Source organism: Moschus berezovskii, chromosome X (genome assembly GCF_049115385.1).
Source record: "Moschus berezovskii isolate FMDL1 chromosome X, NW_MosBer_1.0, whole genome shotgun sequence".
NCBI lineage: Eukaryota > Metazoa > Chordata > Mammalia > Artiodactyla > Moschidae > Moschus > Moschus berezovskii.
In genome coordinates this window covers 7,051,874-7,078,026 of record NC_142488.1, presented here as the reverse complement: position 1 = coordinate 7,078,026, position 26,153 = coordinate 7,051,874, and the positions used below count along the sequence as shown (strand labels likewise).

The following is a 26,153-nucleotide window of genomic DNA, read 5'->3' as shown; positions in this document are numbered from 1 at the left end:
CTCAAGAGGCAGGTCAGCTGGTCTGGTATTCCCATCTCCTTCAGAATTTTCCAGTTTGTTGTGATCCACACAGTCAAAGGCTTTGGCATAGTCAATAAACCAGAAATAGATGCTTTTCTGGAACTCTCTTGCTTTTTCCATGATCCAGCGGATGTTGGCAGTTTGATCTCTGGTTCCTCTGCCTTTTCTAAAACCAGCTTGAACATCTGGAAGTTCACGTTTCACTTATTGCTGAAGCCTGGCTTGGAGAATTTTGAGCATGACTTTACTAGCGTGTGAGATGAGTGCAGTTGTGCGGTAGTTTGAGCATTCTTTGGCATTGCTATAATTGGCTGTATAATTGGCTATACCCCAATACAAATAAAAAGATTTTAAAAACACAGCTGTTTACAGAACCTTTATACACACCTTTGCAGAACCTGGAAGGTTCTTGTGAACCATTGTGTGGGAAGACCAGCCCTCCAGTCAGTATGAAGGTTCGGGTCCCGAGCCTCCATCTTGGAATCTCCATGTCTTCCCACAACTTGTTCATAGCCACTTTGCTATCTTGATTTTTAAAATTACATTTATTTATTTATAATTGAAGGATAATTGCTTTACAGTGTTGTGTTTTGGGGTTTCTGCCAAACATCAGCAGGAATCACCCATACTTATACCTCTTGAACCCCCTCCCACCTCCCTCTGCATCCCACCCCTCTCAGCAGTTACAGAGCCCCACTTTGAGTTTCCTGAGTCATACAGCAAACTCCCATCGCCACTTTACTAGTTTTAAATCACCTTTTGCCCACAGATCTATGTCCATACCAGATTTCAGTGGTGCCAGCTATTGAAAATTGGTTGTTGTTTAGTCGCTCGGTCCTGTCCGACTTTTTGTGAGCCCGTGGACTGCAGCATGCCAGGCAAAGTCTGTGATTCTGAGTAGTTTTAAGAATACTTGATGTATTCATTTTAAAAAAAATTAGAGTATAGTTAGTTTACAATGTTGCCTTTATTTTTACTGTAGAGAAAAATGACTCAGTTATCCACATATATACATTTTTTAATATTCTTTCCCATGATCCTCTAGCACAGGATATTGAATATACTTCCCTGTGGCTTTAATAAGAAGACCTTGTTTTGATGTATTCATTGTTAACTTGTTTTAGAACACTTCCAGAAACCTTTTGAGAATAGTACTTTCATATACCTTTATTCTGAATCAGAGTACAGCAACCGTGTTGGTAAAGACTAGTAAACATTTTTGTCTTTCTTGGCCATAAAAGGGCTTTCCTGGTGGCTCAGCTGGTAAAGAATCCGCCTGCAATGCGGGAGACCTGGATTCGATCCCTGGGTTCAGAAGATCCCCTGGAGAAGGGAAAGGCTTCCCACTCCAGTATTGTGGCCTGAAGAATTCCACGGACTGTATAGTCCATGGGGTGACAAAGAGTAGGACATGACTGAGCAAGTTTCACTTTCTTTAGCCGTACAAACTGTTGCAACTATTCAGCTCAGCTATTGTGTGGCCCAGAAGCAACCACAGAGAATACATTAGTGAATGGATGTGGCTGTGTTGCAGTAACTTTTACTTGCGAAAACAGTTTGTGATTCAGATTTGGTCCCTGGTTTTAGCTTCTGACCCTAATCTACATGTGCCACTTATTAACTTTTATTTGCTTTATCACGTTCTCTCTAGATAGTTAGATATAGATATAGGTGTATGTGTATGCTTAGAGTTGTTCATTTTTCCATCCATTTAAAACTAAGTTGCAGACATCAGGACTTGTTAGCCTTCAAAGTTTTACCATGTATCTCTTCCATAAGTTGCAGATGTCATGACGTTTTATCCTTCAACGTTTTAGCATGTATCTCTTACATAACTGCCGTGGAATGATCACATCCAGAGACTTTCACGTGGGTGTAGCCCTATAATCTCTTATTTGATCTGCTGGTACATTTCACTGCTTGTGCCAATAATGTCCCGTCCAGCTTTGTTTTCTCTGGTTCAGGGTCTGGCCCCTCCAGCACTCCTTGTGTTCAGCTGTTACATGGCTTCAGTCTGCCTTCATCAGGAAGCAGTTCTCAGCCCTCCTTTGCATCTGACAACATTGGTATGTTTTACGACTAGAGGCTTTTGGCTTTGTAGAAGGGCGCCTCATTCTGGATTTGCCGGATTTTTCCTGGTGGTTCCGTTAAGATTCAGGATGCCACCTGGGTGGTTTTGAGGCTGTGTTTTTACCAGTGCGTCACGTCGGGGCATGCCATGTGGGGTTCCCCTGGAGATGTTTCCTTTATCACTTAGTTAAGGCGTTACGTCCAGATTTCTCCACTGTAAAGCTGTCACTTTATCTTCATTATTAATATCTTTTTAGCATATTAAATATTTTTAATTAGACTATAGTTGATGTACAATCTTATGTCAGTTACAAGTATAAAAAGTGAAAGCTGCTCAGTCGTGTCCAACGCTTTGCGACCCCATGGACTATACAGTCCATGAAATTGTCCAGTTCAGAATACTTGAGTGGGTAGCCTTTCCCTGCTCCAGGGGATCTTCCCAACCCAGGGATCGAACCCAAGTCTCCTGCGTTGCAGCAGATTCTTTACCAGCTGAGCCCCCACAAGGGGAGCCACAAGGAAAGCCCAAGCAGACTGGAGTGGGTAGCCTATCCCTTCTCCAGGGGATCTTCCGGACCCAGGAATCGAACCAGGGTCTCCTGCATTGCATTCTTTACTAGCTGAGCTATCACGGAGGCCCAAGTTCCAAGTATACATACTATCTTTTTAACTTGAGAAGTAACCATGGGCTGTTATTGGGACTTTCAGTACTGTGCCCAAAAAAATGCCATAAAAGAGGAGCAGGTGGAGAATCTGGATGCTAAGAAAGTATGCTTGGTCTTCAATAAACAGAATTCCCCTGATGGATCTATTTGAAGACACTTGATGATATGCCTAATGGCACAGCTGACCTGATAAATAAAAGACAGTGAGAGGGTGGTTTTCTGATAATAGCTACCTCGATTCACCTTTTTTTTTTTTCCATTTTAAGTTTTTGTTTGTTTCGAATTTCATTGCAACTAGGAGAACTCTTGATGGTTGGAATCCCCTTTATTGGCATCAGTAGTTGTGATAACATGAGACCCAGTTTTCTCGACAGTCATCGTGGTGGGAGAGAAACTCTCCCCTGAGCATTTCAGAGAAAGCTGACTTTCTCGGAGGTGGGACGCGGGAGGTGGCGTGACACAGCAGAGCCGGGCTGGTTCACTGATCTTCTCGGGTTTAGGCTCTGCTGGTCGTGCAGCTGTGCGTCCGCGGGCCGACCGCCAAAAGATTTCATTATTTTGGCAAGACACAGTATGCTTTTCGACACACAGGATTGCAACAATTTCTCTACCAATTTAGAGCTGGAGAGAGTCCATGAAGACTTCTAAAGCCAGCACAGTACACATATTTTAGGAAATATATTGGGGGAAAAATGCTTTCCATTGGGGAAAAAAAAAAAACACAGATTCATCGTTTTCCAAAGAAGCTTGCTGCCCTTAATTGAGAAAACAGAAAAAGTCTATGGAAACTTGTGTTGAGAGCATTATTATCTGCTTTTTGAGTATATACCTGTGTGAAATGAAAAGTGAATTTTTGTGTGTGTGTGAAACTCCAAATTTATATTTTACATGAGGCAAAAATGAAATATATATCACTATTCAACTTTTTCTTATACAACAGAAATGTTTGTGTATGAGAGCATTCCATATATCCTATAAATGGTGTAGTGCTCTGGTGTCAGAATTTTCCTTCTGATTCCAGCTTCTAGCCACACCCAAGAACCTGACACCTCACCCAACCAGAGCTGTTGGACTTTGGGCTGAGAAGTTGGCAGTTTTGAAACAATTATTGAAATAGGCTTGAGAGACTTGAATTAAAAGAAATTTTCGTTTCTTTACTTAAAAAAAAAAAAAAAGCAGTTATCAGGGAAATCCAAGAGAACGAAAATAAATTCTCCTTACTGGTCTTTTAGAAATGGAAGAGAATCAGATTTGCTGAATACCCACCACCGTGTGGGTGTTTAAAAAGGTTGTCTGTGCAAGTTTTTTTTAGAAAGAATCTTCTGAGGCAAGTATTACTCTTTTGTGGGGGTAGCGGGGGGTCCCCAGTGGCTCAGGTGGTAAAGAATACACCTGCAATGCAGGAGACACGGGTTCGATCCCTGGGTTGGGATCCCTGGAGGAGGAAAATGCAACCCACTCCAGTATGCTCGCATGGAGAATTCTATGGACAAGATGAACCTGGCGGGCCACGGTGCGTATTACTCTTTCATGTATCAGAAACCTCAGACCTTCTGGCTGGAATTGTCCATTTCTGGGTCCTTCGGTTTGTATTACATTTCCACTCATGACCTCTTGAGCTTAGTCACAAGAGTTGCACCTGGAAGGGCAGACACGTCTGGTCATCAGCGCTTTCCCGCCGTATCGGAAAGCTGTGGACACAGTGTGCTGCTCGTGACCATCGTTGTGTGTCTGTGCATCTGGATTCTCACATCCTCTAAGCTCAGCAGTGGATTGAATGGCTTGTGTCCAATCACAGATGGAGCTGTGGACGTAAATCCCGCTACCCAGCCATTGCTCCTGTAAACAGGTTTTAGTTCCCAAATCTGTGGGATGCAGGGTTGGGTTCGATGCCACCGGAGAGACTTGCTTTTCTAAAGTTCTGTGTTTCCATGTTGTAACCCCTGGAGCATTGTCTGCTTAAGTATTTCCTGTTTCGCCTAGCGCTTCAGTCAGACCGCCTCCACTGGGTCCTTTTTGCCTACGAATATGTTCTAGTCTGTTCTTTTTCATGTCTCCTCCCGTCTCAGTCTCCCCAGGCACTAATAACAAGAAGAGGGGACAAACAGATGAAAAGATGCTCGGGGAACTCATTATTCAGTTCAGTTCAGTCGCTCAGTCGTGTCCGACTCTTTGCGACCCCATGAATTGCAGCACGCCAGGCCTCCTTGTCCATCACCAACTCCCGGAATACACTCAAACTCATGTCCACAGAGTCAGTGATGCCATCCAGCCATCTCATTCTCTGTCGTCCCCTTCTCCTCCTGCCCCCAATCCTTCCCAGCATCAGTCTTTTCCAGTGAGTCAACTCGTCACATGAGGTGGCCAAAGTATTGCAGTTTCAGCTTTAGTATCAGTCCTTCCAATGAACACCCAGGACTGATCTCCTTTAGAATGAACTGGTTGGATCTCCTTGCAGTCCAAGGGACTCTCAAGAGTCTCCTCCAACACCACAGTTCAAAAGCATCAATTCTTTGGCGATCAGCCTTCTTCACAGTCCAACTCTCACATCCATACATGACCACGGGAAAAACCATAGCCTTGACTAGACGGACCCTTGTTGGCAAAGTAATGTCTCTGCTTTTTAATATGCTTTCTAGGTTGGTCATAACTTTCCTTCCAAGGAGTAAGCGTCTTTTAATTTCCTGGCTGCAATCAGCATCTGCAGTGATTTTGGAGCCCCCAAAAATAAAGTCTGACACTGTCTCCACTGTTTCCCCATCTATTTCCCATGAAGTGATGGGACCAGATGCCATGATCTTTGTTTTCTGAATGTTGAGCTTCAAGCCAACCTTTTCACTCTCCTCTTTCACTTTCATCAAGAGGCTTTTGAGTTCCTCTTCACTTTCTGTCATAAGGGTGGTGTCATCTGCATGTCTGAGGTTATTGATATTTCTCGCGGCAATCTTGATTCCAGCTTGTGCTTCTTCCAGCCCAGCGTTCCTCATGATGGACTCTGCATATAACTTAAATAAGCAAGGTGACAATATACAACCTTGGCGCACTCCTTTTCCTATTTGGAACCAGTCTGTTGTTCCATGTCCAGTTCTAACTGTTGGTTCCTGACCTGCATACAGGTTTCTCAAGAGGCAGGTCAGGTGGTCTGGTATTCCCATCTCTTTCAGAATGTTCCACAGTTTATTGTGATCCACATAGTCAAAGGCTTTGGCATAGTCAATGAAGCAGAAATAGATGTTTTTCTGGAACTCTCTTGCTTTCTCCATGATCCAGCGGATGTTGGCAATTTGATCTCTGGTGCCTCTACCTTTTCTAAAACCTGCTTGAACGTGTGGAAGTTCATGGTTCACATACTGCTGAAGCCTTGCTTGGAGAATTTCTCATTATTAGAGAAATGCAAATCAAAGCTACAAGGAAGTATCACCTCACACCAGTCAGAATAGCCATCATCAAGAAAAATCTGTAAACAGTAAATGCTGGGGAGGGTGTGGAGAAAAGGGAACCCTCTTAAACCGTTGGTGGGAATGAAAATCGGTGCAACCACTATAGAAAACCATATGGAGATTCCTTAAACAACAAAACATAGAACTACCATATGACCTGACTCTTGGGCATCTATCTAGGGAAAACCATAATTCAAAAAGATACAGGTAGCCCCAGTGTTCATGGCAGCACTGTTGACAATAACCAGGACATGGAAGCAACCTAAATGGCCATCGACAGGGAAATGGATAAAGAAGAAGTGGTCCACATTCATGGTGGAATACTACTCAGCCATGAAAAGGAATGAAATCGTGCCATTTGCAGAGATGTGGCTGGACCTAGAGACTGAAGGAAGTCAGAGAAAAATAAATATTGAATAATGTCACTTATACGTGTAATATAGAAAAAGGGTACAGAGGAACTTATTTGCAGAGCAGAAATAGAGACACAGATGTTTTGGATACCAGAATAGGGAAAAGGGAATGGGGTGGATTGGGAGATGGAGCCTGGCATATACATACTACTGTGTATACAACAGATAAATGACTAGAATCTACTGTACAGGTCAGGGAACTCTGCTCAGTGTTCTGCAGTGACTTCAATGAGAAGGAAATCCAAAACAGAGAGGATATATGTACACGAATAGCTGACCCACTCTGCCGTACGTGCGTGTGTGCTCAGCCGCTCCAGTCGTGTCTGACTCTTTGCGACCCCAATGGACTGTGGCTCACCAGGCTCCTCTGTCCATGGGATTCTCCAGGCAAGAATACTGGAGTGGGTTGCCGTTTCCTTCTCCAGCTCTGCTGTACGGCAGACACTAACATAACATTGTAAAGCATTCTGTACTCCAGTAAAGATTAAGAGAAAGAGGGGACAAGATAGATCGCACAAGAACGTTCTGCGGAACCATGAGACCTCCAGCGTCGCCATTCTAGCACTCACAAATCACAGCTCCCCAAATCCTTTAGACGCCATCTTCACGTTTCCCCTACTTCCTTTTGATGCGAATCTTAGACTTTTGCTTCTACGTGGCTTGTTTACCTTTCTAGACTGTGAAGAACTTGAAGATGGGGCGTGTGTGTGTGTGTGTGTGTAGTTTATGAATTAAGCAGAGCCGTCGCTTCGCATGACATGGTGGTGATGGAATGAAGTGTGTGTTTATGAAAAAAATGAATGGTGTAGCAAGAAAGAGAAAAGACAGGTTGTAAATGTGCGTCAGTCGCTTTACCCTTTCTGCAGAAGTGCGGATGCTCGCTTGTGCAGTTGAGCGGGCACCCCTCCCTGTACCTCCACTCAACACCTCAGACGCAGCGCGTTGACTGTTGACTCCCAGCCCTCTCCCTCTGTACCTTCCTCCTGCACCCGTCATCTTACTAACACGCTCAGCACCTTTCTCGTGGAGATTAGCAAGTTGGGTGCCCCTCCCATCTCACTTCTGCTCCTTTGCCCTTCACGGGTTGATTTTTCTCTGCCTTTCGCTCACTGTCGTCCGCTATCCAAACGGCATGTTGACCCTACAAGTGGTAGGGAGACTGTCTGGGAGACACTATACTCATTTTCGCTCTGATTCGGCTTCCTGTGGATCTCGCCTCCCTACTCCACCTCCCATTCGAACACTCCAGTCACTTTAAGCACGAACTGGGGCGAGCACCTCTGCTCTGTTGGGTTGGCCAAAACGTCCTTTCAGGTGTTTCCATAACATCTGACGGCAAACGCTGAGCAAGATTCTTGGCCGACCCAGTAAGACTGTCAACGGCTCTCGTTGAATTCCAAGGGCTGTCTTCCTAGCCGTGTGTTTTATGGCGTCTTCTCTTTTTAAGCTTTCCTACTCCACACATTTACAGCCCTGTTCAGGCCCCAAACCTGTTCACCAGGGATCAGATCGTCCTCATCCTTCTAAGCTGATACATGTTCCCTTCGTTGTTGAAACCTTCTCCATTTATCACATGTGAAACAACATACCACTTCTTTGGCTTCTCATGGGACGTTCTTCCGTTATTTATCGTACACACTGTTGCTATTCTTATTATCATTCAGTCACTCAGTCGTGTCTGACTCTTTGCGACCCCATGGACTGCAGCCCGCCAGGCCTCCCTGTCCGTTACCAACTCCCAGAGCTTGCTCAAACTCAAGTCCATCGAGTCAGTGATGCCATCCAGCCATCTCATCCTCTGCCGTCCCCTTCTCCTGCCTTCAGTCTTTCCCAGCATCAGAGTCTTTTCCAGTGAGTCAACTCTTTGTATCAGGTGGCCAAAGGATTGGAGTTTCAGCTTCAGCATCTGTCCTTCCAGTGAATATTGAGGACTGATCTCTTTTAGGATGGACTGGTTGGATCTTGCAGTCCAACAGACTCTCAAGAGTCTTCTCCAGCACCACAGTTCAAAAGCATCATCATTTGTTGCTATAGGCTGATATATTTGTGTGCTCTTCTCCCATGGAGGTTACAGACTGCCTCAGGGCTGGACACATTTCAACCATATTTATACCCACCAGAGTATAGTTGAGCAGTTAGAACACAGGAAACATGAATCCCTATTTGTTGATTTAGCAGATGTTAATTTGAACAGGTGGAAATGTATAGAATGCTCGCTGCTTTATTTTTACGAGGGTTATATCTATTTGTGCTCAGTCACCTAGTCGTGTCCAACTCTTTGCGACCCCATGGACTGTAGTCCGCCAGGCTCCTCTGTCCGTGGGATTCTCCAGGCAAGAATACTGAAGTGGGTTGCCATTTCCTCCTCCAAGGGATCTTCCCAACCCAGGGATCGAACCCGTGTCTCTTGCGTCTCCTACATTGGCAGGCGGATTCTTTACCACTTAAGTGCCACCTGGGAAGCCATCTATCTATTTAACATAATGTAATTATGGGTTCTATTTCCTTGAGAATGGGGTGCGTATGAAAATTTGAATTTCATCGGAAGTCTTTTGCCTCAGAATTCTTTTGTGACTGCTGTTTAGGTAATATAATTTCGTTTGAGAAAGTTTTGGGTTAAATGTAAGGTATGGAATTTTGTGCTAAATACTGTGAATTTGGAGGTTCACCAAAGCAATGTCAATAATTTTCCTCTTTGTCAGCACTTTGGCTCCTAAGAGGTAGATCTCTTTATCTGTGGTGTACATAAAAACTTTGGAATTTGTAGCACCGAGGGCATTCTGGAAGTGAGTCCTCCTTGGGATCATAATAAGTTAGTAATCTCATAGATTTGCACAGTACTTTTCAGTTTCAAAATCCCTTTCACATATATCATCTCCTTAAGCCCTCCTAGCTCGTGGTAGAAATAGGGCAGTGCTTTATAATGGAAATAGCATTCCTTTGAGTGGGCCAGAGCGTGCCGCCAAACACCAGTTCCCACAGTCTCAACTATGTTCACTTGCTCTCTTTCCTCTGCCTCTATAAGCAGAAGTTTCCTCTCTGTAAAATAGAATAGTACTGCTTTATGTTATACACCTCCATAGATTTGATGTCATGAGGCTCCACTGAACAGATCATTTTAAACATGCTCCGTGAATCTATAAAGATTTGGGCACACTCTCTCATTCAAGACAGTAGCAACGAAACATGGATGATTGTCTTCTCATATTTGAATTAGCATTGTTGTTCATCTGCTAAGTCATATCTGAGTCCGTGGAACCCCGTGGACTGCAGCATGCCCGGCTTCCCATGTCCTCCACCATCTCCCAGAGGTTGTGCAGGTTTTTGGTCATTGAGTCTCTGATGCCATCCAACCATGTCATCCTTTGTTACTCCCGCCCCAACCCTGCTTCTCCTGCCCTAAGTCTTTCCCAGCATCAGGGTCTTTTCCACTGCGTCAGCTCTTTGCATCAGGTGGCCAAAGGATTGGGGCTCCAGCAACAGTCCATCCAGTGAATATTCAGGGTTGATTTCCTTTAAGGTGGACTGTTTGATCTCTTTGCAGTCCACAGCCTCTCAAGAGTCTTCTCTAACACCACAGTTCAAAAGCGTCAAGTCTATGGCACTCAACCTTCTTTATGGTCCAACTCTCACATCTGTACATGACTGTTGGAAAAACCATAGCTTTAACTCTATGGACCTTTGTCAGCAAAATGATGTTTCTGCTTTTTAATACAGTCTCTCCCACCTGGCAGAGGGAGGGGTTGGGGCTCATCTTCCGGTGTTGTCATGTCTTTTCGTCTTTTTATTCTGTCTTTTGGGTTTTTCCAGGCAAGAATACTGGAGTTGGGTGCCCCTTCCTTCTCTAGTGGACCACATTTTGTCAGAACTCTTCACTATGGCCTGTTCGTCTTTGGCGAACTGCATGACATGGATCATAGCTTCAGTGAGCTACACAAGCCCCTTTGCCACGACAAGGCTGTGATCCATGAAGCAGTTGAATTAGCTGAAACTGAATAGTTGATGTGATTTTCTCAGTTGTAGAGGAGACACATGGTCAAATTAGCCTCAGACCAAGACTTTGTTTTCCATGATGCCCATGGCTTCTTCCGTAGACGGTATTCTCTGAGGGCGTGCTCTGTCCCACATGCCTTGTGAAGGGTTATAAAAGGGTTAGCAGACATGTTCCCCTCTCACCAGGACTTGGAGACACTAAAACTTCAGTACAAGTCATAGACTCCACCAGTCTGTCAGCAATGTGAGCATTCTTGGGGGAGACTCCAAGTCCTACCTGGTTGCACAGAGGGGAAATCAGTTTGTGCTTTGGGCACAGCAGTGGCCAAAAATAGATGGTTTGGTCTGAGTGGAGAAGGACCGCATAGCTTGTCTGCAAGGAAGACAGGTTAGTTTAGTCGCTCAGCCATGTCTGACCCTTGTGACCCCATGAACTGTAGCCTGCCAGGCTTCTCTGTCCATGGGATTCTCCAGGCCAGAATTCTCCAGGAGTGGGCTGCCACTTCCTTCTCCACAGGATCCTCCCAATCCAGGGATTGAACTGGCGTCTTCTGCACTGCAGGTGGTGTCTTGCATTGCAGGAAGAGTTTTTACCCACTGAGCCACCAGGGAAGCACTTCAGTTCAGTTCAGTCATTCAGTCGTGTCCGACTCTCTGCGACCCCATGAATCACAGCACGCCAGGCCTCCCTGTCCATCACCAACTCCCGGAGTTCACTCAAACTCATGTCCATTGAGCTGGTGATGCCATCCAGCCATCTCATTCTCTGTCGTCCCCTTCTCCTTCCGCCCCCAATCCTTCCCAGCATCAGAGTCTTTTCCGGTAAGTCAACTCGTCGCATGAGGTGACCAAAGTATTGGAGTTTCAGCTTTAGCATCAGTCCTTCCAATGAACACCCAGGATTTATCTGCTTTAGAATGGATGATCATGGCATCTGGTCCCATCACTTCATGGGAAATAGATGGGGAAACAGTGGAAACAGTGTCAGACTTTATATTTTTGGGCTTCAAAATCACTGTGGATGCTGATTGCAGCCATGAAATTAAAAGATGCTTACTCCTTGGAAGGAAAGTTATGACCAACCTAGATAGTATATTAAAAAGTAGAGACATTACTTTGCCAACCAAGGTCCGTCTAGTCAAGGCTATGGTTTTTCCAGTGGTCATGTAGGGATGTGAGTGTTGGAGTATAAAGAAAGCTGGTCGCTGAAGAATGGATGCTTTTGAACTGTGGTGCTGGAGAAGACTCTTGAGAGTCCCTTGGACTGCAAGGAGATCCAACCAGTCCATCCTAAAGGGAAGCACTTAAGGAAGACATATCATGACAAAAGTGGATTTAGAAAGGATTTGGGGTTTAGGGAACAGAAGAGCAACTAGCTTCACTGGAAGCAATTCATAGGATATTGAAAGCGTTAATTGGGCAGGATTTGCTGGTTGACCAGATGTTTGGAATGTTAAGGGCTTCCCTGGTGGCTCAGATGGTAAAGAATCTGCCTGCAATACAGGAGACCCAAGTTCAATCCCTGGGTCAGGAAGATCCCCTGGAGAAGGGAATGGCAACCCACTCCAGTATTCTTGCCTGGAGAATCCCATGGATGGAGGAGCCTGGCCAGCTACAGATAATAGGGTTGCACAGAGTCAGACACGACTGAGTGGCTAACACTTTTTCGTCACTTTGAATGTAAACCCATGTACTCCGGGTTAGATTGAATAATTATTGACTAATTGTATCAGAATTGACTCGTTTTGAAAACACCCTTATGCTGGGAAAGATTGAAGGCATGAGGAGAAGGGGATGACAGAGGATGAGTTGGTTGGATGGCATCCCTGACTCAGCGGACATGGTTTGAGTAAACTCCGCGAGTTGGTGATGGACAGGGAGGCCTGGCGGGCTGCAGTCTCTGGTGTCGCAAAGAGTCGGACAGGACTGAGCGACTAACACATAACACATATATATCTCTGCCATTACTGTTTCAGATAAATGCCTCATTTTGTAAATGATGTCTGTGTTCTATAAGGTGTTTTTTCCACACGTTGTCAGGATTATGGTTATTTGGTAATATGGACATCACAGAGGACTGACTTTTTAATACACTGGTGTCTATAGTTGTGAAAATGCAAGTGTGTACATACAATACCTTGTTTTCCTAATTTACACTTTCAACAATGACAGAAAGATTCACACAATTATTTTGTGATATTTTTAGCCACATTGCATTGAATGGTTTTTATATGAAGTGAATGCTTGTTGGATGTTTCCCGAATGAAATGATGGAGACTTAACTTGTCAGCAGCTGAGCTTCTGTCTGGGAGAAATCCCCAGGTCTTGTGGAGTGGTCCTTCTCCGTCATATGACACATTTTCAGATGAAAAAAAATTGCAGGTTATTTTTAAAGAGTGCCATTGATTCATTTTGAGTAGTCTTGAGAAGGAGTTGGGCTAAATATATTTATTAAATGGCTAAGCACCAACTTTTTTGGCTAGGAGCCACAGTCCTGAGAAGATTGAAGACAGCTTAGAGGGTAAGGCATTGGACTGAACGTTTAGCAAACAAATTAACTCTTTAGGGAGTTTATAAAATATGTAAGGTGGACAAGTGTTTAAACTGTTTCATTTAAATTTTTAAATTATTTCATTACTGTTAGAAAATGGTATTCTTTTAGAATTGCTGTATTGATGAAAATTTATACATTTGTTTTGGAACATACTTGAGAGAGGTGAGCACTAATAAACTTGGGACAAGCTTGTACAATGCTTGGAAAAGCATTGATGAGCTCAACATTTTTTTTTTTCATGAAGTAACCAAGAATGAATCTTATATTCAGTATTAAAGAATGTAAAATCTAGAATATTCTCGGAAGAAATAGCTTACCCCTTGAGGTCTACATGGAACAAGAAAAAGACTGTTGTCATCAAATTCTATAGCAGTTTTTTTTCCCCCCAACTTTATTGAGATATAATTGACATATATAACATGGTGTAAGTTTAGGGTATGCAGTGTGAGATTGGATACATGTGTGTATTGGAGTATGTTTAGTGTCAACACTGAGATTTCCAGACAAAATTGCTGAAAGAGGATCTTGCATTTTGATCCCAGAGATCTGACTCTGTTGGCGTAGGGGACGGTCATGGGCTGGCATTTCTGATGACCTGCAGGGTGACGCTTCTGTTACTGTTTGATCACACATTGAGAGCAGTCCTACGACAGACTGACAGTTGATACAGTCAGTGGTTTGTTTTCATACAGGCAGTTTTGAATATATGAAGCCTCTGAAATAATCATGAGCTTATGGGAGCCAGGAGCATACCAATATTTAGATAACTGGCATTTAACCGGACATAATGAATATTTAATAATTGATAAGTTAATAATTAACTGTGGTATTAAAATATATTTTGAGAATCATATATCCATTCATATGAAAGTATCATTTTGATTTAAATCATGAGGCCTGACTCTCTTTTTCATTTTGATATATAGATAATGTATATTTTATGTGTTATATAAGTTCAGTTCAGTTCAGTCGCTCAGTCGTGTCCGAGTCTTTGCGACCCCATGAATCACAGCACACCAGGCCTCCCTGTCCATTACCAACTCCCAGAGTTTACTCAAACTCATGTCCATTGAGTCAGTGATGCCATCCAACCACCTCATCCTCTACATATATATAACAAAGAGCGTGTACGTGTATATATACCTTGTTAATTCCATAATATTATTAGTTCTTATTAAAATTGTTGCTGAACAATGGATCCTGGCTATTATCTTTGATTTATTAAATCATGCGTATAAATCATATTTAACAGTTCAATCGCTCAGTAGTGTCCAACTCTTTGCAACCCCATGGACTGCAGCATGCCAGGCCTCCCTATCGATCACCAGCTCCAGGAGCTGGCTCAAACTCATGTCCATTGAGTCGGTGATGCCATCCAACCACCTCATCATCTGTCATCCCCTTCTCCTCCTGCCCTCAATCTTTCCCAGCATCAGGGTCTTTTCCAGGGAATCCCATCAGCTTCCCAGGATGCACATTTGAGATGGGGTGAGGTTTAGCTACATCTCCCAGAGTCACTCGGAAATGCTGACGCTGAAGAGTCAGGGGCGTGCACAGTAGGGACCTTTCCTCTGGGGCCTTGTTTGTCACCTGTGTCCACTGATCGGTTTTCACCGTTCTCTCTCCCAGTGCCTGGAGCCCTGCAAGGTGTCCTGGGACCTGCGAAAGCAGCAATGCCAGAGCTTCTGCGAGGTAAGGGGCGTGCATGCAGCCACAGGCTGAGCTGTGGACCAAGGAGCCCTGGGCATTCAGGGAGGGCATCGTGTCCTTCTGGGGCTGGGAGGCTTGGTTTACTTCTGGGGTGTGTGTGTGTGTGTGTGTGTGTGCGCGCGCACGCGCAAATTCACAGTCAACAAAATTGTTGAGACTTCTAAAAACCCAGGTGGCATTACTGGTCAGGAACCTCACCTGCCAGTGCAAGAGACTTAAGATACTCGGGTTCGATCCCTGGGTTGGGAAGATCCCCTGGAGAAGGGAATGGCAACCCACTCCAGTATTCTTAAGCTGGAGAATCCCATGGACAGAGGAACCTGGTGGGCTACAGTCCACGGGGTCACAGAGTGTTGGACATGACTGAAGTGACTTTGCATGCACTTAAAGCCTGGCCACTCACTGCTTCAATTGTTAATTAGGCAGGAAAATTATTTTTGTTTTTTACTATAAATTAAAAAAAACGACAAGCCATTAGCAGCCTCTCCACCTCACATGGGGACTCTTCTCTGGGTGGCTCTTGGCATGAGGTTGAAATGCTCGTGCCTTTTGGAAGGAGCCTAGCGTTTTATGGGCTTCCCTTGTGGCTTAGCTGGTAAAGAATCTGCCTGCAGTGCAGGAGACCTGGGTTCGATCCCTGGGTGGACAAGATCCCCTGGAGAAGGGAAAGGCTACCCTCTCTGGTATTCTGACCTAGAGAATTCCATGGACTGTCCACGGGGGTCACAAAGAGTTGGACACGACTGAGCGACTTGCTTCACCACTTCACTCACGTTTTATGAGTTGCGGGGTTCTCAGACCCTTTGATCTTCCTCTGGGTCGGCCACATCCCCGGGCTGAGACTGGCCCACATTTTCCTGTGCAGAAGGCACCTTCCTTTCCCCAAGCTGTCAGTTAGATAACAGAGCACTCCTGTCCTGGGCAACTGCTGTTTAAAGTCACTGCTTGTGCCAAAGAAAGAGGGTGCTGCTTTGCGGTACTGTATCCTCCAGGGTGGGGAGAAGACTTGAGAGTCCCTTGGACTGCAAGGAGATCCAACCAGTCCATCCCAAAAGAAATCAGTCCTGAAGATTCATTGGAAGGGCTGATGCTGAAGCTCTAGTACTTTGGCCACCTGATGCGATGAGCTGACTCATTTGAAAAGACCCAGATGCTGGGAAACATTGAAGGCGGGAGGAGAAGGGGACAACAGAGGATGAGACGTTTGGATGGCATCACTGACTCCATAGACATGAGTTTGAGTAAACTCCAGGAGATGGTGAAGGACAGGGAAGCCTGGCGTGCTGCAGTCCATGGGGTTCCAAAGAGTCAGACATGACTCAGCAACTGTGCGACAGCAATTCTCCAGGGCAGACCAGGGGCCCTGCTGTGAAGCAGACAGGCTGACCACACGGTGGCCACTCAGTGTAAGGGGACCAGAAAGCCCACAGGGCCCTCGAGGACATGAGTTGGACCCACATGGGAACCAGAGCTCCGCTGTGGAAGGGGTGGGGAGGGAAGCAGAGACGTGCCTGAGTGGTCTTAGAGGGAGACCCTGCTGCAGGTCTACTCCAGATGGAACCGGGGCCGATCAGAACTTCCGAGCTGTTCCAGACAAACACAGGGGTCTGGTCCTCCCCCTAAGCCCTCCCCCCAGCATGTGAGTATGGTCCTGTTACCTGAGTTTCACCTCCGAGGGCACGCAGACTCTGTCCTGAAGACAAGCCTGTGGACCTGGCATTGTAACAGCCCCTGCAGTTTTAAGGTCCATGAGATACATCCACGTTCCCGATACCACCTGACCTTCTGATAGACGTGAAGGTCTTCGGAGTTGTGTGTGAAGCGTGCAGGAGTGGAGGCTGGAAATTTTCAAACCCTTGGGCTCACCCACTGCAGATGCCCAGAAAGTGAAAGTCGCTGTCATGTCCAATTCTTTGTGACCCCATAGGCTATACAGTCCATGGAATTCCCCAGGCCAGAAGACTCGAGTGGGTAGCCTTTCCCTTCTCCAGGGGATCTTCCTGACCCGGGGATGGAACCTGGTTGTCCTGCATTGGCAGGTGGATTCTTTACCACCTGAGAAGCCCTCAGTATAATATATGTTTATATTACATGTCCCTTGTCTCATAACAGATCACCCTCAAATTTAAGTGGCTGAAGGCAACACCTGAATCTTGTTTTGTTCGCTTGCTGTTTTTGTTTTCTTCTTTAATATATATATTTTACTGAAGTATACCTGACTTACAGTGTTTCAGGTTCCCAAGTGATTCAGTTATACACATACATTATTTTTCATATTATTTTCCATCATAGGTTATTACAAGATATTGACTGCTGTTCCCTGTGCTGTAAACTTTTGTTGCCTGTTGCGTATTTTTTTCAAATTTTTTAATTAGAAATCTAGCATTCTGTTCATGAGCACCAGTATCTCATCCTACCGTTTCTTTGGGTCAGGAGCTTGGGTGGAGCTTCACTGCACTGTCTGCACAGCATCTGTCGTGGTTGAAGTCAAGGTGTTGGCTGGGGTCCCTTCTCATCTGGGGGCTTGACTGTGGGAGAAATCTGCTCTCAACTCATCGCAGTCGGCAGGATCCGTTTCCTTGCAGTGGTGACACTGTGGACCTGTTGCGCTGATGACGTGTGGCTGGGGTCCACTCTGAGCTCCTTGAAGGTGCCTGTGGCACCTCCCTGTGTGGCCCCCTTCAGCGGCAGACCACAAAATAGCTTTTTTTCCTTAAGACTGGCAGGAGAATCCTGATCTCAAGCCTGCTGACACAGAATTTTCTGTAACACAACATAGTCTCAGCAGTGAGAGTGCTTTGCGTCAGCCGTGTTCTGTTGATTAGAAGTGTATACGCACACACGCACACACACGCACACACACGCACACACGCACACACACACACACACGGTCAGCTGATGACATCATGCAGGTTGTGAGTCTGTGAGGCTCACTCTGCGCCATGTCTAATTGAGAGCTGGTGATTTGGTTCCTAAGTCATGTCCAACTCTTGTGATTCCATGGGCAGAAGAGCCTGGCGGGCTACGGTCCAGGAATACCAGAGTGGGTTGCCAAGTCCTCCTCCAGGGGATCTTCCCGACCCAGGGATCAAACCCAGGTCTCCTGCATTGCAGGCGGATTCTTTACGGACTGAGCCACCAGGGAAGCCCGTGTCTAATACAGAAACAGAAAAAAAAAAAAAAAAAAAAGAGGGGATTCAGGTCTCTTGAGACCTCAAGTCTAGAGAAACAAGATGTGCTATTCACTTGAGAAACACATTAGCCGTTAACATCCCTGAGTCTGGGTTAGTAGGTTTATGTCAGATCCATGAAACTTGAAATACAACTGAAGGTCATTTGAAACCTTTCTCCATGCAATTTCAGAGGTGATAGTGGGCTTCTATGAATCTCGTTCTGTCTGAAATAACCATGGGGACTTCTGAACCACATCTGGTTTATTAAAATGAGACTGGAAGCCTGCAGACCACAACTAGCGTTGGGCCCTGCTAGGCGCAACTAAGCAAGCCCGTGAGGCAGCAAAGACCCAGCACAGCCAAAAATAAATATATATTTTTTTAACGGGATGCGTGTCCAAATTGTGATATGCTGTGGCAGAAAGGTTCATTGAAACTTGAAAGGTGGGGAAAAGAGAGGCTACTTAACATGAGGAACTTTATAGAGCACTCCCAGCTCAATGATCCAAAAGCTCAAGCCTTAATATTCAACTTTAGTTGCTTTGATGGTTCTTATTCCTGTGGGTTGTTTTTTTTTTTTTTTGGCTCCTGTTTTATTGTGCTAATAAATGTCTGACTGTTTTGCTTAAAGAGACTGAATCCTGGAAGGACTCATTCCTGTTTTCAAGGCTACGCATTCATTGAGAAGACCTGTCCATCCTCCTGGTTATTACATTTTGTGTTAAGAAGGTATCCAGGTTCCGTATTGTCAAGAACCTAAGCTTTCCCTCTGTAAGAGTATGAACCCAGGACGACTCCAGATTTTAGTCTTCTATGCAGAAACAACTAGACAATTAGAGATATTTGGTCCAGTGTATTCAGTTGTAAAATGGTCCAAGCTTTATCTTCAAAGGCATGAGCGTGCAAACCACACCCCGAAGAGCAAAACCAGTCTGTCCCTTGCTTTTTTGTAAATCAGATTTTATTGGAACGTAGTCAGAACAGTTGTTTTTGTTTTTTTTTTAATGTTTTATCTACAACTGTTTTTGTGCTACAAGAGCAGAGTTGGGTAGTTGTGACGTGTCGTGTGGTCCGTAAAGCTGAAACTTTGGCAAAAATCTGGCCGTTCCCAGAAAGTATGTTCCACTTTCTGAGTGAAGTCGCTCAGTCGTGTCAGACTCTTTGTGACCCCATGGACTGCAGCCTGCCAGGCTCTTCCATCCGTGGGATTTTATAGGCAAGAATACTGGAATGGGGTTGTCATTCCCTTCTCCAGGGGATCTTCCCGACTCAGGGATCAAACCCAGGTCTCCCACATTGTAGGCAGATGCTTTTACCATCTTCTGAGCCAGCAGGGAAGAAGAACCACAAAGCATCATGATACCCACATAACCCCCCTTATGATAGATGGAATCTTAAATTATAAGAGCAAGCATCTTTTTTCCTTGCTGGCAGTAGGTAAGAGAATCATCTGTGTTACAGCTGCTATTGCCTTATTTCTGATGACGCATGATACATCGTAGTTTACACATGGCCTTCTTGGTGACGATACGCCTCCCACCTTTAACTGTGATGTTTTTGACTTCCTAACATGCCCACTCTAGCAGGATGTCAGCTGACAGTCAACACTGGCCATCTGAACTGTGCGCTAAGGGTCTTGGAAAGCTGAGAGCTCACCTACATCAGGTGTGAGTCAGTGAGGGAAGCGTCCGTGGTTGGTACTGAACTTGACATTCACTCTGCCTGGTGATCAGGTCCTGGTCAGGGTAAAAATAGGAACACAAAGGAGGCCGGCACTCTGCCACAGCCAGCAACGTTGATTGATTTCTTTGTGCTTTCTGATTTTCGAAATTTTTTTTTTTTCCGTCTTCCTCCATTTGATTTTCACGGCAATTCCCAGGAGAAGTTATGTCTGAGTTTTGCTCAGGGAACTTTGTGGACGATGAAGCTGACACACAAGAAGAAAATGAGATGACATTGTTGAGTGGCAGAGAAACGAGACGTGAAATCGAGGCCGTGTGGTTTCTCGTTATGTTTCGTTCCCACGGTCCTCTGTCCCAGGCTCCTCTGTCTAACCTGCTCCATGTCACAACGCCCATAGTGGAAGACAAGACTTTTACGTCCCTCAGCAGAAAGTCCAGAATGAGCCTGTCTCTTAGGGAGACCCGTTGTCCCAGCCATTAGTATATTCAGAGACTTGCTCTCAAATGACAAGGAAGCTGTGCAAAATCAGAGTTCATTCAAGGCCCTTCAAGGAGTTAAAGGAAGAGCAAGATTCCTCACTAACTTCAGGGTCTCCTTGGCCTTGGGATATTCCAGCATGACTGCGAAGAGACCCCCAAAAGTGTGGTGTTCATCACAGCCCACTTCTTGCCATCAAACCTCGTCTTCCTTCTGTTCCTCCACAACTCAGTTGTGTTGTCTTCTGATCAGGGGTGTTAAGTAAATGCATCACTTGAGGAATGCAGGCAGAGCCCTTACCTGTCTGGGTGCGTTTCCGTTAGAGTTAAAGGTACTGAAAGACATGGGTGACAGCTAAACAGATAAAATTATATAATTTGGCCCATGTGTATGCCTGAGACAGCCCATAGAATTTGCTACACGTTAGCAGCCTTTGACTTCAGTGTATCAGAACAGTGGCTGACCTGAATAGACCATCCCTGTGAAGGGACATGTGCAGATGGATTTTGGAGCTGATGCTTTGGAACTGTGGTGCTGGAGAAGACTCTTGAGAGTCTGTTGGACTGCAAGGAGATCCAACCACTCCATCCTAAAGGAGATCAGTCCTGGGTGTTCATTGGAAGGACTGATGTTGAAGCTGCAACTCCAGTCCTTTGGCCACCTGATGCGAAGAGCTGACTCATTTGAAAAGAGCCTGATGCTGGGAAAGATTGAAGGTAGGAGGAGAAGGGGACGACAGAGGATGAGATGGTTGGATGGCATCACCCACTCAATGGAGATGAGTTTGAGCAAGCTCCGGGAGTTGGTGATGGACAGGGAGGCCTTGTGTGCTGCAGTCCACAGGGTCGCAAAGAGTCGGACATGACTGAGGGACTGAACTGAACAGAACTGAACTTGGAACACTGTTGTATCTTCTCTTTTTTGTGGTTGGGGATATACCAGAGCTGTACTGAAACAAACCTAACTATGGGTGCTAACCTTGGGAGACATGACACCGTCAATTCTGTTCTTTTGAAAAGTCAGTTCGTGACATTCTGAGTCCATTAAGTTAGTGTCCAGTATCAGAAGATGGACTCTACTTGTATTGAAATGGTTTGCTCTTTGGGATTGTCTTCTTAAGAAAAGTTATAGTATGGTTCCTGGGTACTCCCTTTAGGGGAGTTGTTCGTATTTGAGGGGCAAATTGGATGGCTCTCGAGGTGTAAGCTTGCCGGTCAGAAGCACAGCTTCTTTTTTCCTGTAAAGTGTGAGCACTTCTGCAGATGAAAGACGCTGGTGTGCTAGACCAGGGTGGTGGTCCAGAAGGTGGGCAGAGTGCTCCCCACATATTCTGGATGGAGAGCTGACCAAATCAGATGACAGGCTACAGAGGAAAAGTGGGGATGGGGACTGAAGAATTGATGATGGGGCTGGAATCTTTGTCTTGAACAGCGCAGGGAAGGGAATTGAGATGACCCTGAGCTGAGCCCAAGATGTGGAGTACACAGCAGGCGCAGATTTGGGGGCGGGGTGGGGGGGCAGGAGAAAAGGATGATCGGAGGCTTGGTGTTGATCATCCTGTGTCTGAGATGCAAACCATACATCCACTTGAGACGTGTTATGGGCACACTGCTGATCCATGAGTCTGCAGTTGAGGGGAGAGATCAGGCTGGAAAAGCAGACCTCATGGTTGATAGACGGTATTTAAAGTCATGAAGCTGGATGAAGTGGTAGAAAGACAGGAGTTTCCTGGGTTATGCCCTGAATTGCAATAGTATAAAGATGGGAGTCTAGGAAGACCCAGCAAGTGGACTAACTTCAGTTCAGTCGCTCAGTCGTGTCTGACTCTTTGTGACCCCATGGACTGCAGCCTGCCAGGCCTCCCTGTCCATCACCAACTCTCAGAGTTTGCTCAAACTAATGGGTGATGCCATCCAACCACCTCACCCTCTGTTGCCCCCTTCTCCTCCTGCCTTCAATCTTCCCCAGCATTAAGGTCTTTTCAAATGAGTCAGCTCTTCACATCAGGTGGCCAAAGTATTGGAGCTTGTGCATCAGTCCTTACAATGAATATTCAGCACTGATTTCCTTTAGAAGTCAGTTGGTTGGATCTCCTTGCAGTCCAAGAACCTCTCAAGAGTCTTCTCTAACACCACAGTGGACTAAGGGAAGCTGTTAAGATGGGAGAAAGTTGAGCTTCCCTGGTGGCCCAGTGGCTGAGACTCTGTGCTCCCAGAGGAGAAAGTCCAGGGTGGAAGTCTAAAGGACACACAGCAACAGTTTTTCAAGAAAAGTATTAGTCATTCAGTCATGTCCAGAATCCCAGGGACAGAGGACCCTGGTGGGCTGCCCTCTATGGGGGTTGCACAGAGTTGGACACGACTGACGTGACTTAGCAGCAGCAGCATGGCCAACTCATTGCAACCCCATGGTCTGTGCATGGAATTCTTGAGGCAAGAATACTGGCGTGGCTAGCCTTTCCCTTCTTCAGGGAATCTTTGCGACCAAGGGATAAAACTGGTGTCTCCTGCATTGCAGATTGTTTTACCAACTGAGCTACCAGGGAAATCCCCAGAAGGAAGCAGTAATGGACTGTGTCTGCCAGATGGGGGAGGTCTGAAAATTGATCACTGGGAGCCGTGATGCACAGAATATGGGCAGCGTTAGAAGGTGGCTGCAGAGAAGGCTTGGTGGACGTGCTCCAGAGGGGTGGGCGGGCGGCTTGCAGAGAGGAGGGGGTCTATGAGAACATTTCACGGACATACGTTGAGAGGGAGGGGGAGAGGGACGAATTGGTGGAGCACAGAGGCGTTTTGGGGCACTGAGTTGATTCCTTGTGATCATGGTGGGAGGAGACGGGGGCAACAGAGGATGAGATGGCTGGATGGCATCACTGACTCGATGGACATGAGTTTGAGCAAGCTCCGGGAGTTGGTGATGGACAGGGAGGCGTGGCGTGCTGCAGTCCCTGGGGTCGCAGAGAGTCGGACACGACTGTAGCGACTGAACTGAACTGGACTGAGGCCACGTGGGCCCAGCTTCCGGGCATGGGCGGGTGTGAAGGGGGACGCGTGGAAGTTGGTATAATGGAGTAGTTTTCTGAGAACACTGCTAGCTAGGAGAACCTGCACACTTTCTGAAAGCGTTAGCTCCCATTACTACAAGGAATAAGGTTTCATTTTTACAAATGCTGGACGTTTACCTTTTATATTTTTATGGTAAAGAGACATGTCGACCTGGTTGTGGAGGGCGTCGTGATGGGCAGGGCGGGGCGTCCGTGGTCACCCTGGAACCGTGGATTCCAGGCAGTTTTGCAGAACTCTGATATCTGTGGACGCTAATATGGACTTCGTTTAAAGAAATCCACGGACCAAGTTATTCCCAAAAAAGAAAAGAAACATGTTGGCGATAGATTCTGGGTTGTGATCCTTGGGTAAGGTGCAGATTTGGTCCAAGTTTTCAACTTGGAGTGGAAGTCATGGAACTGAAACGGTTCGCGGAATGGTGAAGAATTTTATCATCACTATGAGATTTCCTTTACCACTGTGTTATAAAAGAAGCTGTCCTCATTAGAACCAGTTATCACAGCCCTGGAAAATGAGGATATCAAGAATATGGAATGATGTTTTGTTGTCATTGGGTGGATTATTCTCTGGGTGGAACACATTCTCCATGGAATGTCGCCTTCCCCCTCCCCCTCCCCGAGGAGCAAGGCTCAATTTTCAGTGAATTTTTATGTGGCGCTGGGGAGTATAGAATTATATGAGACTCTGCTGAGAAGAACTGATGAGGTTTGAAAATTTGTAGCAGACTGAGACTGGAGGCTATTTGGAATGATTTAAAGACTTATCCTGGTCTGAGAAGAGGGATTAGGCAGGTAGCCACACTCCTTGTTAGGGGGCTGTCTTGGAAATTGCTAAAGCTAATTTAAGTCAATGATAAAAGATCCATTAAAGCACTTAAACAGTGACAGAACATAACAGAGATGGGGTAAACAGTAGGTATTTCTATGATGAAGGCGAAGTGCAAGGGCATTGCTTTGAAGATTCCACGATAAGGTCCCACTGAACAGTAGAAAAGTGAAATTGTCCACTGTGCAGTTTCGTTTGACTCTTTTGTAACCGCATGGACTGTAGCCCGCCAGGCTCCTCTGCCCATGGGATTCTCCAGGCAAGAATACTGGAGTGGGTTGCCATGCCCTTCTCCAGGGGATCTTCCCAACCCAGGTATTGAACCCCCTGTCTCCAAGACTGCAAACAGATTCTTTCCCATCTGTCCCCTCAGCAGTTTGCAGTCCTCAGTATGCAAACACACAGGAGGAAATGCACAGCAAATGCGCACAAGTCTGTTCCTAAGTTTTAACTTCCTTGCTAAGACTGGGTGGGAAAGACGAGAAGCAAGGGGCCATGGTCAGGGGCTTTCATTTTGGGGAAATGATTCTTGTGTGTTCTCACCTTGGAAAGGCTTGAATACACGCCAAGGGGGGATGAACAGGAGTGTGCAGTGGGAGATGCATTGGGGAAAAGCCCAGATTTCTGGAGTCAGAGGTGAGGTTTTTGAATCACGTTTCTGTCACAGAGATGGGAGAGAAATGGCTTCTCCCTCCAGCTTCCAGGGACCAAACTTGATCCTGCTGTGCACACGTCACCTGGAGTTTTTTTTGCTAAAGTGCAGATTCTGACCCAGCAGGTGTGGACCACAGGCATCAGGGTCTGTGTCCCTTGATGCTGGTCGTGGACTAGCAAGTGTGCATGTGGATGCTGCTCACTGATCCTGGGGCTCCGTGTAAGCGCTCACTTTGTGTCGCCTGCCGACTTGATGAAGTCTTGGCATTATCCTCTCTGGTATTCCATAGAAAGAAAGTATGCAGTGACTCACAAAGGTGTTTTAAGGTGGCAGGGGGAACCCTCACTCGTTTATATCATTTAAAATTTAGCAGAGTTACAACTGTTGCCTTGTCTCTGCCCCCACATGAAACGTATTTGAATGGGGTATAGAATTCCAGTGAAATATTAATGATTTTTTTTTTCAAAATTTAGTGATTTAAAAATAGCTCTTCATTTACTTTTGTCTTGAATATTTTCTGAAATTTTTCTGACTTGCTTTTTTTGTAAAGCTGTATATAAAGTATCTTTTTATTTCTCTGCCTCCTTTTTTTTTTTTTTAAACTTGAGGTGATGTATTTGTTTTTCCTGTTTTCCTTCTTTCTTTCTTTGTCTCTCTCTCTCTTTTTTTTTTTTTTCTTTCTTTTGCCTGTGCTGGGTCCTCATTTCGGAGCACTGGCTAAGTAGTTGAGCAGGCTTCACTGTCTCAAGGCACGTGGAATCTTAGTTCCCCGACCAGGGATTGAACCTGCGTCCCCTGCATTGCAAGACAGATTCTTAACCACTGGACCACCGAGGAAGCCCTCTCGTGGTCTGCTTTTCAGTTCTTTTTTTTCTGTATCTGATTGTAATATGGTTACGGTATACCTTGATGGGGTAGCCTTTATATGCCTTCTGTTTGGGGTGAGTAAGATTCTTCTAATTGTAGGCTTATAATTTTCACCAAGTTTTTTTTTTTTTTTTTTAACATCCTCCATGTCCTGTCTTCTGGGGACCTGATTATATATATGATAGACTTATATGGTCTTCTCATCAGAGACTCTCTGATCTTGTTTTTTTGTTGTTGTTGCTGGTGTTCATTTCCCTACCCACCCCCACTCTCTGCTTCATTTAGATACTTTTCATCGTTGTGACTTCAAGTTCCCGTCAAGTAATCTTTTCCTCTACAACGTCTGACACTTTTAAAATCTTATCTGGGATATTTTTGTGTGTTTTCATCTTTGCTTCTGCAGGTTTCATGCAGGTCCTTCTCGCATCTTCCGTTTCTCTTTCCTCTGTGTGTTTTCTTGTATGTTCCTAAGGTATACAGAGCATATTTATAACATCCTATCACTTGTCTTTTTCTGCCAACTGCATCACCTTTGGATTCTC

At 45.5% G+C, this 26,153-nt stretch overlaps 1 protein-coding gene across 1 annotated transcript in view; it reads left to right on the top strand.

Annotated features, from left to right (window-relative positions):
* LOC148773215 (anosmin-1-like) overlaps positions 1-26,153 on the top strand; it is a 228,181-nt gene that overhangs the window by 116,697 nt on the left and 85,331 nt on the right. Inside the window, exon 3 of the mRNA XM_088833792.1 lies at positions 14,786-14,848. Within this exon, the coding sequence (XP_088689918.1) occupies positions 14,786-14,848 (63 nt within the window). The remainder of the gene's footprint in view (positions 1-14,785; positions 14,849-26,153) is intronic.